Genomic DNA, 14,373 nt, shown 5'->3' with positions numbered 1-14,373 from the left:
GGAATCTGTTTGATTGAGTGTGTGGACAGGTGTCTTTCATACAGGTAACGAGTTCAAACAGGTGCAGTTAATACAGGTAATGAGTGGAGAACAGGAGGGCTTCTTAAAGAAAAACTAACAGGTCTGTGAGAGCCGGAATTCTTACTGGTTGGTAGGTGATCAAATACTTATGTCATGCAATAAAATGCAAATTAATTATTTAAAAATCATACAATGTGATTTTCTGGATTTTTGTTTTAGATTCCGTCTCTCACAGTTGAAGTGTACCTATGATAAAAATTACAGACCTCTACATGCTTTGTAAGTAGGAAAACCTGCAAAATCGGCAGTGTATCAAATACTTGTTCTCCCCACTGTATATATATATATATATATATTTAAATTTTTCCCTGTTTGTTATTCTGTTTTGTATTGTTTTAATTAACTATGGGATCGGTGTCCCCCCCACGGGACGGTTGAGCTAACGTGCACTAATGTGATTATCATGACATCATAAGTAACAAGAAAATATGTCTTATATGGGCAGAAAGCTTAAATTATTGTTAATCTAACTGCACTGTCCAATTTACGGTAGCTATTACAGTGAAAAAAATACCATGCTATTGTTTGAGGAGAGCGCACAACAACAAAAAAACTTTTATCATGGCAACTGGTTTGATACATTCACCTCAGAAGGTAAATAATGTACTTACATTCAGTAATCTTGCTCTGATTTGTCATCCTGAGGGTCCCAGAGATAAAATGTAGCATAGTTTTGTTTGATAAAATCCATTTTTATATTCAAATGGGTTCTACAGTTTGAACCCCTGCTGTGTCTGCCCCCCCATCTAGATGTGTGAAGGTTAGTGTCTTTTCTGTACAGAAGCTAATTATCCATAATTTATGACATTCCTGGGAGTGTGTAAACTTACATTTTTTATTACCATATCATTTTTGTATGTTCTCTATAGTTATGTACTTGAAAATGTATCAATTGACCAATTCGGCACACTTTGGCAGACTTGATACAACATTTTGAACAGTAAGGCAATGGTTCATTGGATCAGTCTAAAATGTTGCACATACACTGCTGCAATCTAGTGGCCAAAATCTAAATTGTGCCTAGACTCCCAAGTGATATAATGGCCTTTCTCTTGCATTTCAAAGATGATGAATTATCTATATTATCTTTTACCAGATCTAATGTGTTATATTCTCCTACATTAACTTCAAATTTCCACAAACTTCAAAGAGTTTCCTTTCAAATGGTATCAAGGATGTTTTCTGATTTAATCTGAATTTCTGTATATTGTAAAATTTATTTTTCAAGATGAATTGAGCTTCTCTTGCCCCTCTGACTGTTTTAACATTGACAGTGTAGGTTTGTGTATTTTGAGAGAGACAATAATTATTATTTTTCATAACTGATGGTGTGTAAAACTGAGCTTTACAAGTAATTCAGAGAATAATTTTGCATGTAATTTGAATACTATGATACTATGATACTATAACTTTATTAATAATCTTGCTAAACATGACAAAAACGGTCTCAAATAAACTAAACATTTTAAAGTGTAGTCTCGTAATTTTTTAAAAAAGTAGCTCATTCCAATAATATTTCAAAAGTAATAAGATTTCTCAAAAGTTCTGTAGTGCATGAAAAGCTGACAATTTAAATACAGTGGCATATTTACAATGTCTGAAATGACAGGGATTTACAGAGAGAGACAGTGAGCCAAAGTGAACTAGGTCAAAGCTAAGATAACCTTCCACTGACAAAATACAAAAATCAGTGCTCTTGCTCAATGCTCAGACCATGACATGCCCTCAGCCAGAGTTTGTTTCCTTGTCTGTTAGTGTGACATTCCTAGTCAACTCCACTGGGCAAAACCTGGATGAATCATTGTTGTTTCCATGTCATTTCAACCCAAAAATGCAGTGTGATGACATTGAATCAACTTGGAAAACTGATTGGATTTGAAAAACGTCATCAACGGAATTTCGTATTCTTTGAACCTAAATCCAATGACCTGGTGACATTTGTTTGTTGATTTCACGTTGAATTCACGTTAGTTGACAACTCAACCACATGTAAATCCTCGCCTCATTGGATTGTCAATAGAACCCCAGAACACAAAAAGTACCCCATCAGCGAGTGAATAAAAGTGTTCTCTCTCCAGTGCTTCTTGGTCCCCAATTGGATCATTTAATATTAAATTCTGAAATAGTCTGGCTAGTCTGACAATATCTGGCACACGCAACATCAAGGGGTTTGGGGATGGGGACAGGCTGGAGAGATGGAGATGTGCTATTCAGTTTCAAGTGCATAGTGTCTTGTTGACACATATGTAGTAAGTCAGTGGAAATGACAAAGACACTATACCAACCTTCCTAACAGTGGTGTTTAGGTAGCCTAGTGGTTAAAGTGTTGGGCCAGTAGATTAAAGGTTGCTGGATCAAATCCCTGACCTAACAAGGTAAAAATCTGTTATTCTCCCCCTGAGCAAAGCAGTTAATCCATTGTTCCCTGGGTGCTGAAGATGTGGATTAAGGCAGCCCTTTGCACCACTCTGATTCAGAGGGGTTGGGTTAAATGCGGAAGACACATTTCAGTTGCACAACTGACTAGGTATCCCCCTTTCCCTCATTTGACCAAATTGACATGAATGACTTGTGTGTGTGTGTGTGTGTATGTCTGCAGACGCACACCCCAACGATTGTTTGTGTCAATCGTTATCTGCCGTGGTGCCTCTCACCTCTCAGCCTTTAATCATGGGGAGAGTAGCTCAACGACCAGCATTCGTAATCAGCTTCTCTGTGACCCACTTTGATTGTCCATCTTCCACCAGCATAGAGTTCTCCTACCACGGGTCATATCCCACTAAATCAGACCCTGAGAGAGGGACAAAAAAAAAAGGACACAGTCAAAGAGATGTCCTTGATTTCACTTGTTTAAAGGGGCAATCCAGGATTAAAGCATACATTTTTGGACTTTTAAATTAACAATACCATTGATTATTGAAGAATTTAATTTATAAATGCCTCAGGAGATTATTTCAACTCTCTTAACCCATCAGGACCCAAAATATAAGCTTGTTTTACATCATTCTAACACTGTGTAGATTCTCATGGATGGTCAGTCCATGCATTAATAGCTCCTTGCATCTATAGCTCTGTCTATAAATTGGTGAGTGGTTACATTACTCCAGCCCCATCCCTCAGCTGTTTACCAAAACAAGTGGCAAATCCCAGATTGCCCCTTTAATCCTGCAAATTGCTTTTCTGTTTTGAAGTGCTTTTCTGTTTTTTACGCCAAGTTGTGGTTCTGTTAATTTCTGTTTGACGTGTATGGTATGATTCAACAAATATTATAGATGCAAAAATGTATATAAGATAGCTAGCTAATCACTGAATGTATGGTCCGAGATATACAATAAAGAGATTAAAGTCTGCAGGTTTATCGAACTTCACAGGTGCGCTCATCTTGGTGTTTGATAGGATTAACCTGTGCCGTGGCCTTAGTGTCTGTGTGATGTTACAGCTTGACTATCCTCTGTCTACTGACATAATGCTTTACAAAATGTCAATATCTGGCCATCTGTGCAAATGCCAAACACTAGCTACTGGCTCTCTCTTCCCGGAAGTTCCTACCTTGGGCTCTGACATGAAACATGTCCTAATTAGCTTTCGACAGGATAATAACATCCATTTTAGTCTCATTCATTTGAATTGATACGTTTGACAATAGCATACTGACTCTGCAAGGCTCACTAGAAGGCGGACTCAGAAAACATTACTTCAGAAAAGTTCTAAATGACTATTACTGTGCCATAATATTCAGATCCAAGAACAGCACTTTAGAGCAAAGCCAACCCGACTGTGAATCACTACGACCTGTGTCTAACCCAGGCAGCAGCACACAAGATAAACACCATGCTGGTTTTACTGACCGTCTCTAGGTCACACACCACTCTAGGTCACACAACACTCTAGGTCACACAACACTCTAGGTCACACACCACTCTAGGTCACACACCACTCTCACACACCAAGGACACACACCACTCTAGGTCACACAACACTCTAGGTCACACAACACTCTAGGTCACACACCACTCTAGGTCACACACCACTCTAGGACACACACCACTCTAGGTCACATACCACTCTAGGTCACACACCACCCTAGGTCACACACCACTCTAGGTCACACACCACTCTAGGTCACACAACACTCTAGGTCACACACCACTCTAGGTCACATACCACTCTAGGTCACATACCACTCTAGGTCCACACCACTCTAGGTCACACACCACTAGGTCACACACCACTCTAGGTCACACACCACTCTAGGTCACACACCACTCTAGGTCACACACCACTCTAGGTCACATACCACTCTAGGTCACATACCACTCTAGGTCCACACCACTCTAGGTCACACACCACTAGGTCACACACCACTCTAGGTCACACACCACTCTAGGTCACACACCACTCTAGGTCACACACCACTCTAGGTCACATACCACTCTAGGTCCACACCACTCTAGGTCACACACCACTCTAGGTCACACACCACTAGGTCACACACCACTCTAGGTCACACACCACTCTAGGTCACACAACACTCTAGGTCACACACCACTCTAGGTCACACACCACTCTAGGTCACATACCACTCTAGGTCACATACCACTGTAGGTCCACACCACTAGAGGCCACACACCACTCTAGGTCACACACCACTCTAGGTCACACACCACTCTAGGTCACACACCAGTGTAGGTCACACACCACACTAGGTCACACACCACTAGAGGCCACACACCACTAGAGGCCACACACCACTCTAGGTCACACACCACTCTAGGTCACACACCACTCTAGGTCACACCACACAATTTGCATTTCTCCAGTACTGTGAAAATAAACATTCTAGGAAGGAAGCAATCAGAGCCATTGTTAATCGTAATGTGAAAGCAAACAAGATGACGTTCATCATGCAGATGGATTTGGAGGAGCTCCATCCAGATCATAGCGGTCTAATATGAAAGCCACTATTGGCGTCACAATGAACCGGAAGAGGGAACATTATCTGTTGTATACTGTACTGTACTGTTTACTGGGCACCAGTGGGTTAATGACTCAGGGGAAAATCTCAATGAAGGACATTGTTAATGACTAAATGACTATCGCCCCGTAGACCCACTTCAATTTGCTTACCGCCCCAATAGGTCCACAGACGATGCAATCGTCATCACACTCCCATTTGGACAAGAGGAATACCTATGTAAGAATGCTGTTCATTGATTATAGCTCAGCATTCAATACCATACCCTTCAAGTTCATCATTAAGTTTGAGGCCCTGGGCCTGAACCCCACCCCGTGCAATTGGGTCCTGGACTTCCTGATGGGCCGCCCCCAGGGGTGAAGGTAGGAAACAACATCTCCACTTCGCTGATCCCCACAAAGGTGCATGCTCAGCCCCCTCCTGTACTCCCTGTTCACTCATGACTGAGTGGCCATACACACCTCCAACTCAATCAAGTTTGTAGACGACACAACAGTAGTAGGCTTGATTACCAACAACGATGAGATAGCCTACAGGGAGGAGGTGAGGGCCCTGGCGGAGTGATGCCAGGAAAATAACCTCTCCCTCAACGTCAACAAAATGAAGGAGCTGATCGTGGACTTCAGGAAAAAGCAGAGGGAGCACATCCCTATCCACATTATAGGGACCGTAGTGGAGAAGGTGGAAAGCTTCAAGTTCCTCAGCGTACACATCACTAACGATCTGAAATTATCCACCCACACAGACAGGAGGCTGAATAAATTTGTTTTGGCCCCTAAGACTCTCACAAACTTTTACAGATGTACAATTGAGAGCATCCTGTCGGGCTGTATCACCGCCTGGTACGGCAACTGCACCGCCCACAACCGGAGGGCTCTCCAGAGGGTGGTGCGGTTTGCACAACGCATCACTGGGGGCAAACTACCTGCCCTCCAGGACACCTACAGCACCCGATGTCACAGAAAGGCCAAAAAGATAATCAAGGACAACAACCACCCGAGCCACTGCCTGTTCACCCCACTATCATCCAGAAGGCAAGGTCAGTACAGGTGCATCAAAGCTGGGAACGAGAGACTGAAAAACAGCTTCTATCTCAAGGCCATCAGACTGTTAAACAGCCATCACTAGCACAGAGAGGCTGCTGCCTACATACACAGACTTGAAACCATTGGCCACTTTAATAAATGGAACACTAGTCACTTTAACAATGTTTGCAAATCTTGCATTACTCATCTCATATGTATATATTGTATTCTATACTATCTACTGTATCTTAGTCTATGCCACTCTAACATTGCTCATCCATATATTTATATATTCTTAATTCCGTTCCTTAATTTAGACGTGTGTGTATTAGGTATTTGTTGTGACATTGTTAGATATTACTTGTTGGATATTGCTGCACTGTCAGAACTAGAAGCACAAGCATTTCGCTACACCCACAATAAAATCTGCTGAACACGTGTATGTGACCAATACAATTTGATTTGATTTTCGAGACATTTTTGGAAGACAATGTACTGTACGTTTTACTAACTTTACTCAGTATACATTTGCATTGATATACTGTATTGTTCTTGCTACCTTCAACAATAACACAATGTTCTTCCTATTCATCCTCCCAGGGAAACGGCAGGTATTCTCATCAATGCAACAGCCACTTTTCTCAAGGATTTCACATCGAAACACACAAGTCAAATGTACCAAGTTCTTCTTTTCAGAAATAGTGTTACTGGAGCATTTGTAATGCAAGACATCAGATATGATGGCTAGTGTGTCAGAAGAACATGTGAGAAAAGTCTGAAAGAACGTTCCTATTCCATTACTATGTGTGACTTGGGGATATAACAGGGTTATTTTAGTATGTGTTGTAGATTGTGTGTATGATCTTGGTCTAATAGCAGAAAAGATCCAGCTACATCATTCAAGTGGTTAGTGTAGAAACATCTGCCAGACCAGGGTTCCCCAAACCCGGTCCTGAGGCCCCCCTGGGTACACGTTTTGGTGTTTGCCCTAGCACTACACAGCTGATTCAAATAACCAACTCATCATCAAGCTTTGATTATTTGAATCAGTTGTGTAGTGCTAGGGCAAAAACCAAAACATGCACCCAGGGGGGGCCAGGACCGGGTTTGGGAAACCCCGTTCCAGACTACTTTTATTATGGAAGATTTGAATATGTTTGATTGCTCTGTATCCCCCCATTGGAATACTAATTATTTACAATTCATTTATTAGTTTCTCATAGACAAGCTCTCTTCTGACCCTGTTGATTCGGCCTCAACCATGCTGTGCCGGAAAGATGGTCCTAATTTTACTTTGGCTGCCTTTAACAGTCTACATCCTCTTAAGGTTTCTTCCTATAGCCAGGAGTTTGTTTAAACTGTTACAAATACAATGGTTACTTCACTGAATAGATTATTGATAAAATATTGGATATTTAACAGTCTACTGGTTGTAATTGGTTGTATATTTATCAGCTTTTAGTTGAAAAAATGAAATCGCCGCATTCTCACCTATTTATTCTCAGAATGCATCCACAGTTTCACTCATGATGACCACTTTCATCTCTACCTTCTGAAACAACCTGGTCTCAGAGCATTGCGTATTATTCTGTACGTAAATCTGAGACACTCCATTTAGTGTGATACAGTATGTTACGTTTCTTATGGTATGTATTAATTTGTGGATGTCCATCATCCATTTCGTATGATATGTTACGAATTTGCTAAACGTACAATATGCTACAAATTAGCAAAACGTACAATATGTTAAGAATTTGCGAAATGAATGATTTGTTATAAATCACAATTTTTTGTGGCTAACATTAGCTAAGTGGCTAACGTTAGCTAGGCTAGGGGTTAGGGGTTAGGGTTAAGGTTAGGAGTTAGGTAAAAGGGTTAAGGTTAGGGTTAGATAAAAGGGTTAAGGTTAGAATTAGGGGAAGGGTTAGATAACTTGTTAAGTAGTTGCAAAGTAGCTAAAAAGTGGTAAGTAGTTGAAAAGTTGATAATTAGCTCAAATGCTAAAGTTGGCCGTGATGAAATTCGAACATGCAACCTTTGGGTTGCCAGACGTTCGCATTATACGCCCACCCACCCTGACCAACCACCCTCCTTTCATTTTTGCCTTAAGTAACCTTCTGTCTTTATGTAACCATGTCAAAAGTAACATATCATACTCATTTGAGAAACTGGATTTACATGTATTCTCTTACGTCTAGTCTATGAGACCTGTCTGAAAGCACTGGGGAGAATCTGCCAATGTGCCCCAGGAAAACATTTCAGATTAAATAATATGACAGCTTTATCCTTCTAAACACCTGCTATTAATCCCTAGTCCCATGACTGTCTGATTTCTAAGTGTAACGAAAGTGGTTAAGTGAACCATGCTCATGTGCCATGAGACCTGAAAATTTGTGTTAGCTCCCCAAGCTAATGTAATGCCTAGGCTTTAGGTCAGCAGGCTAATACAGTCTTGTAACACACAGACGACCTGGGTTAAAACCCAGTCAATCACATTCGTGCCTAGACTCGGTCAATTGATGCCTATCAGCTGCAAGGATTGTTGTGGAGAGGGGGTTAAAGAATAGGTCATTCTGAAAAGCATGCTCTTTTGATGATTAACCTTGCCTGAGAGTTAAAGAATTGAGTCAGTTGGAAACAATATTGGTATTTTTGTTGTTGTTGCCCTTTGTAAAACAATTATAACGAGCTGGTAAATGATTATTTTTTAATTGGTTATATCTGTTAATTTTCCAATTGTCCAATTTGATCCCCGAGATAATAACTTGAGCAGTAGGCTAACAGTGTGCCGCCTCTTTTCTCTCCCCATACTCTCTGTTCCAACACGTTTCAAGCGCTGAGAAAAAGAGAAGTAGATGTTAAAATACCTTGAGTCAAGGCTGATAATATCTCTGTTTATTCCGAGGAAGAGAGGGCAGTTCAGGTGAATAAATGTGTTGTTTGTTTGTTTTGTTTAATCCCAAATTAATTCAATAACGCCACGGAGCTCACTCCATGACACATTTACACACACCAAACAAATTGAAGACACACAGCAAACAAGATTTAAATTCAATGTCAGAACGTACTGAGATGTATTTATGATGAGTGGGATATGTGCACAGACATTGCAGGACGACCAAGGCATTTTCTGGGTTGTTTCTAACGGAGACAGGCGAGAAGCTGTGGTGGTGATTACGAGCCTGAACCTTGCGCGTGCCTGCGGAATCTATAAAAGAATGAGAGGTGAGTCCACCGAGCTCAGTGAAGGGAATGAGAGACGATACGCTACGCGTTGCAGAGGACAGACCTATAAAGTGGAGAACAACTTGGATTTAGCAAAAAGACAGCTCCACAGAGAAAATGAATAGGACAGGTATGTTCTAAGTAACATGTAGGCTGCTTTTTTTCCCCTCATCATGAATGTGGCATCTCCTACCAATTTCTACTCCTGAGCATAAGAGGTCTCCAACATGCCATGCTGAGTGATTTGTGAATGAATAAGTTCGCCATGCAACCAAACGACAGTGTGCAGACCCTGGTACCAGAGGTGTGTGAGCAAGTACTGGAGGATAATGCAGGACTGGGTTACGGTGGCTCTACTGGCAACCTGTCGCTGCGCTGCTGGCTACACTTCTTAAGCAAGGAATCTATACTGGAGCTTCAGGGAGATGGTTCCAGCATCACAGTGCGTGTAATGATAGCTCTGGTGTACTCTGTCGTGTGTGCACTGGGGCTAGTGGGGAACTCTCTGGCACTCTACCTGCTTCACTCACACCACAGTCAGAAGCAGTCCTCAATCAACTGCTTTGTAATGGGCTTGGCTCTCACCGACCTGCAGTTTGTTCTCACGCTCCCCTTTTGGGCTATTGACACGGCTTTGGACTTCCGCTGGCCCTTCGGCAAAGTAATGTGTAAGATCATCAGCTCCGTCACCATCATGAACATGTACGCCAGCGTCTTCTTCCTGACTGCCATGAGTGTGGCGCGATACTACGCAGTGACCTCGGCCCTCAAGATGCACAGCAGGCGTACGGCGGCAGCCAGCGCCAAGTGGATCAGCCTGGGCATCTGGGTAGTGTCGCTGCTAGCCACCCTGCCCCACGCCATCTACTCCACTAGTGCCCAGCTATACGACGAGGAACTGTGTTTGGTGCGATTCCCTGAGTCAGGCAGGTGGAACCCTCAGCTGCTCCTGGGGCTGTACCAGCTACAGAAAGTACTGCTGGGCTTTGTTATTCCCTTGGTGGTCATCACTGTGTGCTACCTGCTACTGCTGCGCTTTGTGCTGAGCCAACACATCAGTGGAGCGGCCAGCTCAGAGGGCTCGGAAGGCCGCCACAAGCGCCGGTCCAAAGTAACCAAGTCGGTAGCCATCGTGGTGCTGTCCTTTTTCTTGTGCTGGCTGCCCAACCAGGCGCTGACGCTGTGGGGCGCGCTGATTAAGTTTGACCTGGTGCACTTCAGCAACGCATATTACAACGTCCAGAACTACACCTTCCCGCTGACTGTGTGTCTGGCTCACACCAACAGCTGCCTCAACCCTGTGCTCTACTGCATAATCCGCCGTGAGTACCGCGCGGGCCTCAAAGAGCTGCTGCATGCCACACCCTCCTTCAGGAGCCTGGCCAACCTGCTACCCCGCAAGGCCAAGGTGGCAGAGGCTCCCCCTGTCATGACGCTGGTCCAGATGGATGTCTAAAGGCGGGCGGCTCAGCGTCTCTCGTAGACAATGGGCAACAACAAGGAATGCACTCAGCTCTCCAAAATACCAGTTTCATGGAATTTGTTTGTTGTAGTTGCTGGAGCAGCATCACAAGGCAAGCCCATTGGGATGTGTGCGGTGCAAATTAAATAATAATTACATACTATACTGTTTAATTAGTCATACTATGCTGTTTTACTTTGAGAATTGTCTGTTGTTATATGTTAGTATTTTGCTGATACAGCTTCGTCTTTTGTGGGTCATGGGTCAGGGCCTACAGATAAGAGCCATTTGGGTGTGACTGTAGTATGTGACATCCTGTTTTAACAATCCACAGGAACTTAGATGTGTGGAAACATGCAGGAAGGAACGGTCAATGGTGGCAACGTCAGCTATCTTAATCTGCACAGACAAGCTAAATCAGCTTTTACACACCATGTTCCGTCCCTGTTTCCACCGGTCTGCTAAACTGCCAAGTCGACAAAATAGGTTGTTCTTTTTCTATAAGAGGAGAGAGACAACTCTTTTCGTTGAGCTTTCCTAACGATGCACTGTTGAGTGGTTGTTATTGATTGCTTCATTTTTGCAAATCTTATAAATAGTTGTTTTGAAGAATACAGTCTCTCCCTTTGGTTAGAAATACCACGACATGTGCCCCAGTTTTTCTCCCCCTACTCAGATTCTCTTTGCCAGATGTGTTTTTCCTCTCTCCTCCGCTGCTTCTCTGCTAGCTAGAGATACATTTAGCAAGCTAACGTTAGATAGGTATCACGATGGTAGCTCGGCTACATAAGGTTACATAACATTCACATATGTCGCGGGGCAGTCGTTGAACTTTATTTCCCGAACTCACATCTTCTTTGTCACTAGAAGCCAATGCCTCAAACATACACTATATAAACAAAAGTATGTGGACACCCCGTCAAATTAATGGATTTGGCTATTTCAGCAACACCCGTTTCTGACAGGTGTATAAAATCTAGCACACAGCCATGCAATCTCCATGGACAAACATTGGCAATAGCATGGCCTTACTGAAGAGCTCAGTGACTTTCAACGTGCTGACATCATAGGATGCCACCTTTCCAACAAGTCAGCTCGTCAAATGTATGCCCTGCTAAAGCTGCCCCGGTCAACTGTACATGCTGTTATTGTGAAGGGTAAAAGTCTAGGAGCAACAACAGCTCAGCCGGAAAGTGGTAGGCCATGCAAGCTCACAGAACAAAACCGCTGAGTGCTGAAGCGCGTAGGGCATAAAAATCATCTGTCCTCGGTTGCAACACTCACTACCGATTTCCAAACTATTTCTGGAAGCAACGTCAGCACAATAACTGTTTGTCGGGAGCTTCATGAAATGGGTTTCCATGGCCAAGCAGCCTCACACAAGCCTAAGATCACCATGCTGAACGCCAAGCGTCGACTGGAGTGGTGTAAAGCTCGCCACCATTGGACTCTGGAGCAGTAGAAACACATTCTCTGGAGTGATGAATCACGCTTCACCATCTGGCAGTCTGACGGACAAATCTGGGTTTGGCGGATGCCAGGAGAATGCTACCTGCCCAATGCCAACTGTAACGTTTGGTGGAGGAGGAATAATGGTCTGGGGCTGTTTTTCATGGTTTGGGCTAGGCCCCTTAGTTTCAGTGAAGGGAAATCTTAACGCTACAGCATACCATGACATTCTAGACAATTGTGTGCTTCAAACATTTTGAGGAAGGCCCTTTACTGTTTCAGCATGAAAATGCCCCTGTTCACAAAGTGAGGTCTATACAGAAATGGTTTGTTGAGATCGTTGTGGAAGAACTTGACAGGCCTGCACAGAGCCCTGATCTCAACCCCATCAAACACCTTTGGGATTAATTGGAATGCAGACTGCGAGCCAGGCCTAATCACCCAACATCAGTGCCGACTTCATTATTGCTCGTGGCTGAATGGAAGCAAGTACCCACAGCAATGTTCCAACATCTAGTGGAAAGCCTTTCCAGATGAGTGGAGGCTGTTATAGCAGCAAAGGGTGGACCAACTCCATATTAATGCCCATGATTTTGGAATGAGTTGTTCGTCGAGCAGGTCCACATACTTTTGGTCATGTAGTGTATATGGTTGGATTTGTTGGAATTCTCTCTCCAGATCTTCCTATAGGGAAACAAATCTTCCTTGCGATGTAGTTAGACCCAAAGCTGCTCTCGCTGTCAGAGACGTCTGTGTAGCCCGTTGTTCAAATGGTGATGTGTGTGTGTTTTTGACCGAGCTAGTATAAGCCAGCATACGAACATGCCCACTTTTGCAACATAATGCCTGCCCTTCGACCTTACGCCTGCCCACATGTGAAAGTTCAAGTAAATCACATGATAAATGAGGTGAAAAGGAGACTGGAGGCCGTCTTTAATAACTTGTGCTGCCTTCTCATAATTTATCATAGGGGTCTTAACAGGTTCAAGCTGTACTGCTTCACCCACCGCTTTGTACCTGCGAGATAAATACAGACCGTCAATCCCCCCATGATCTCCATTAAGGAGGGAATAAATAATAAATTTGTTTTCACTCATTTGAATCAGTGAACTTACTCTCTATAGAAAATACTTTTAGCAGCTTATTCTATTCATGAGATGTTGAATTGATGAGAGACTGTTCGTAGGATGCAGGAGTTCATTCAGATAGCACACTAACATGATGTCTGTGTAGGGTGTTATTGTCATGCAATTCAATACCTTGTTATTATTCAAATTGGTCATGTCCTCCTGTGCTATAACTGTCCTTAGTAGGTAGATCCTTTAATTCATCAAATTAAACATAAACTCAATTATGGACTCATTTTATATTGTTTTGATTCAATTTATGTGGTGAACTGTTATTACCAGAGCCTTATACACATGTATGTATATATATATATGGCACTGTTTATTACTCATAAGATAACCATTGATGAAGGGAAAAAGAGGATGTCTTCATGAAATTACTCTTTGCTTTGGGGTCATGTCAGGTGTTGAATAGAAGCTCATAAAGCCATTTCTTCAAGCTTTGTGGACAAATGTCTCGCTTCAGGAAGCTTTGTTGTGTGTGCAAGCAACAGATTAGTAGTTTGAGTATTGTTTTACTCCAATGGACATAGAAACATTTAGTGTGGTGGGAACATACTGTATATGTGATTGAGGTAAGGAATGTACCAGAGGAACATACCAGAAAGCAAGTGGTAGGTCATTGCCTTGCACCACATAAGCTGATCATAAAAGGAAAACATTTCTCCCAAGTGTTAACTACAGATGTATGCAAGGTCAGGGTCTCTTTCTTTGTGCACTAGAATGTAAGAAAACAATTATATTTGAAGGAATGGAGAAATTGCATTGCATTGCAACAAAAATACAACCTTGCTTTCGCCGTCTGCCTATTAATCACTCATTCTCAGTCTGTTACAGACAGAGAGCTGCTCTCTCTCTCTCACACACACACATGCAGACACGCACCCACACTGAGCCGCTGCTTGCTTTAAGAGATACAATGTGAATGTCTTATTGGATATCATCCTCCTACCCATTCACACATCTGTATTCAGAAATCAGTTTGAAGGAAACATATTCAAATATTGAAATAGTCTAAACTTTCAATGG

The 14,373-nt window shown here is 42.6% G+C and overlaps 1 protein-coding gene across 1 annotated transcript; it reads left to right on the top strand.

The window, feature by feature from the left end:
• The first annotated feature begins 9,239 nt into the window (after window positions 1–9,239).
• On the top strand, window positions 9,240–13,573 carry LOC139578308 (relaxin-3 receptor 1-like). The gene has a single exon (XM_071405715.1). It carries the CDS (start codon window positions 9,557–9,559, stop codon window positions 10,760–10,762), a length of 1,206 nt encoding a protein of 401 aa, XP_071261816.1. The 5' UTR covers window positions 9,240–9,556; the 3' UTR covers window positions 10,763–13,573.
• The last annotated feature ends 800 nt before the right edge of the window (window positions 13,574–14,373 follow it).

Source organism: Salvelinus alpinus, chromosome 6, assembly GCF_045679555.1.
Source record: "Salvelinus alpinus chromosome 6, SLU_Salpinus.1, whole genome shotgun sequence".
Lineage (NCBI taxonomy): Eukaryota > Metazoa > Chordata > Actinopteri > Salmoniformes > Salmonidae > Salvelinus > Salvelinus alpinus.
This window is presented reverse-complemented; position numbering and strand designations above follow the sequence as displayed.

Bases quoted from the DNA above. Each gene is read 5' to 3' on its own strand.
- LOC139578308 (XM_071405715.1), top strand. From the start codon at position 9,557: ATGAATAAGTTCGCCATGCAACCAAACGACAGTGTGCAGACCCTGGTA.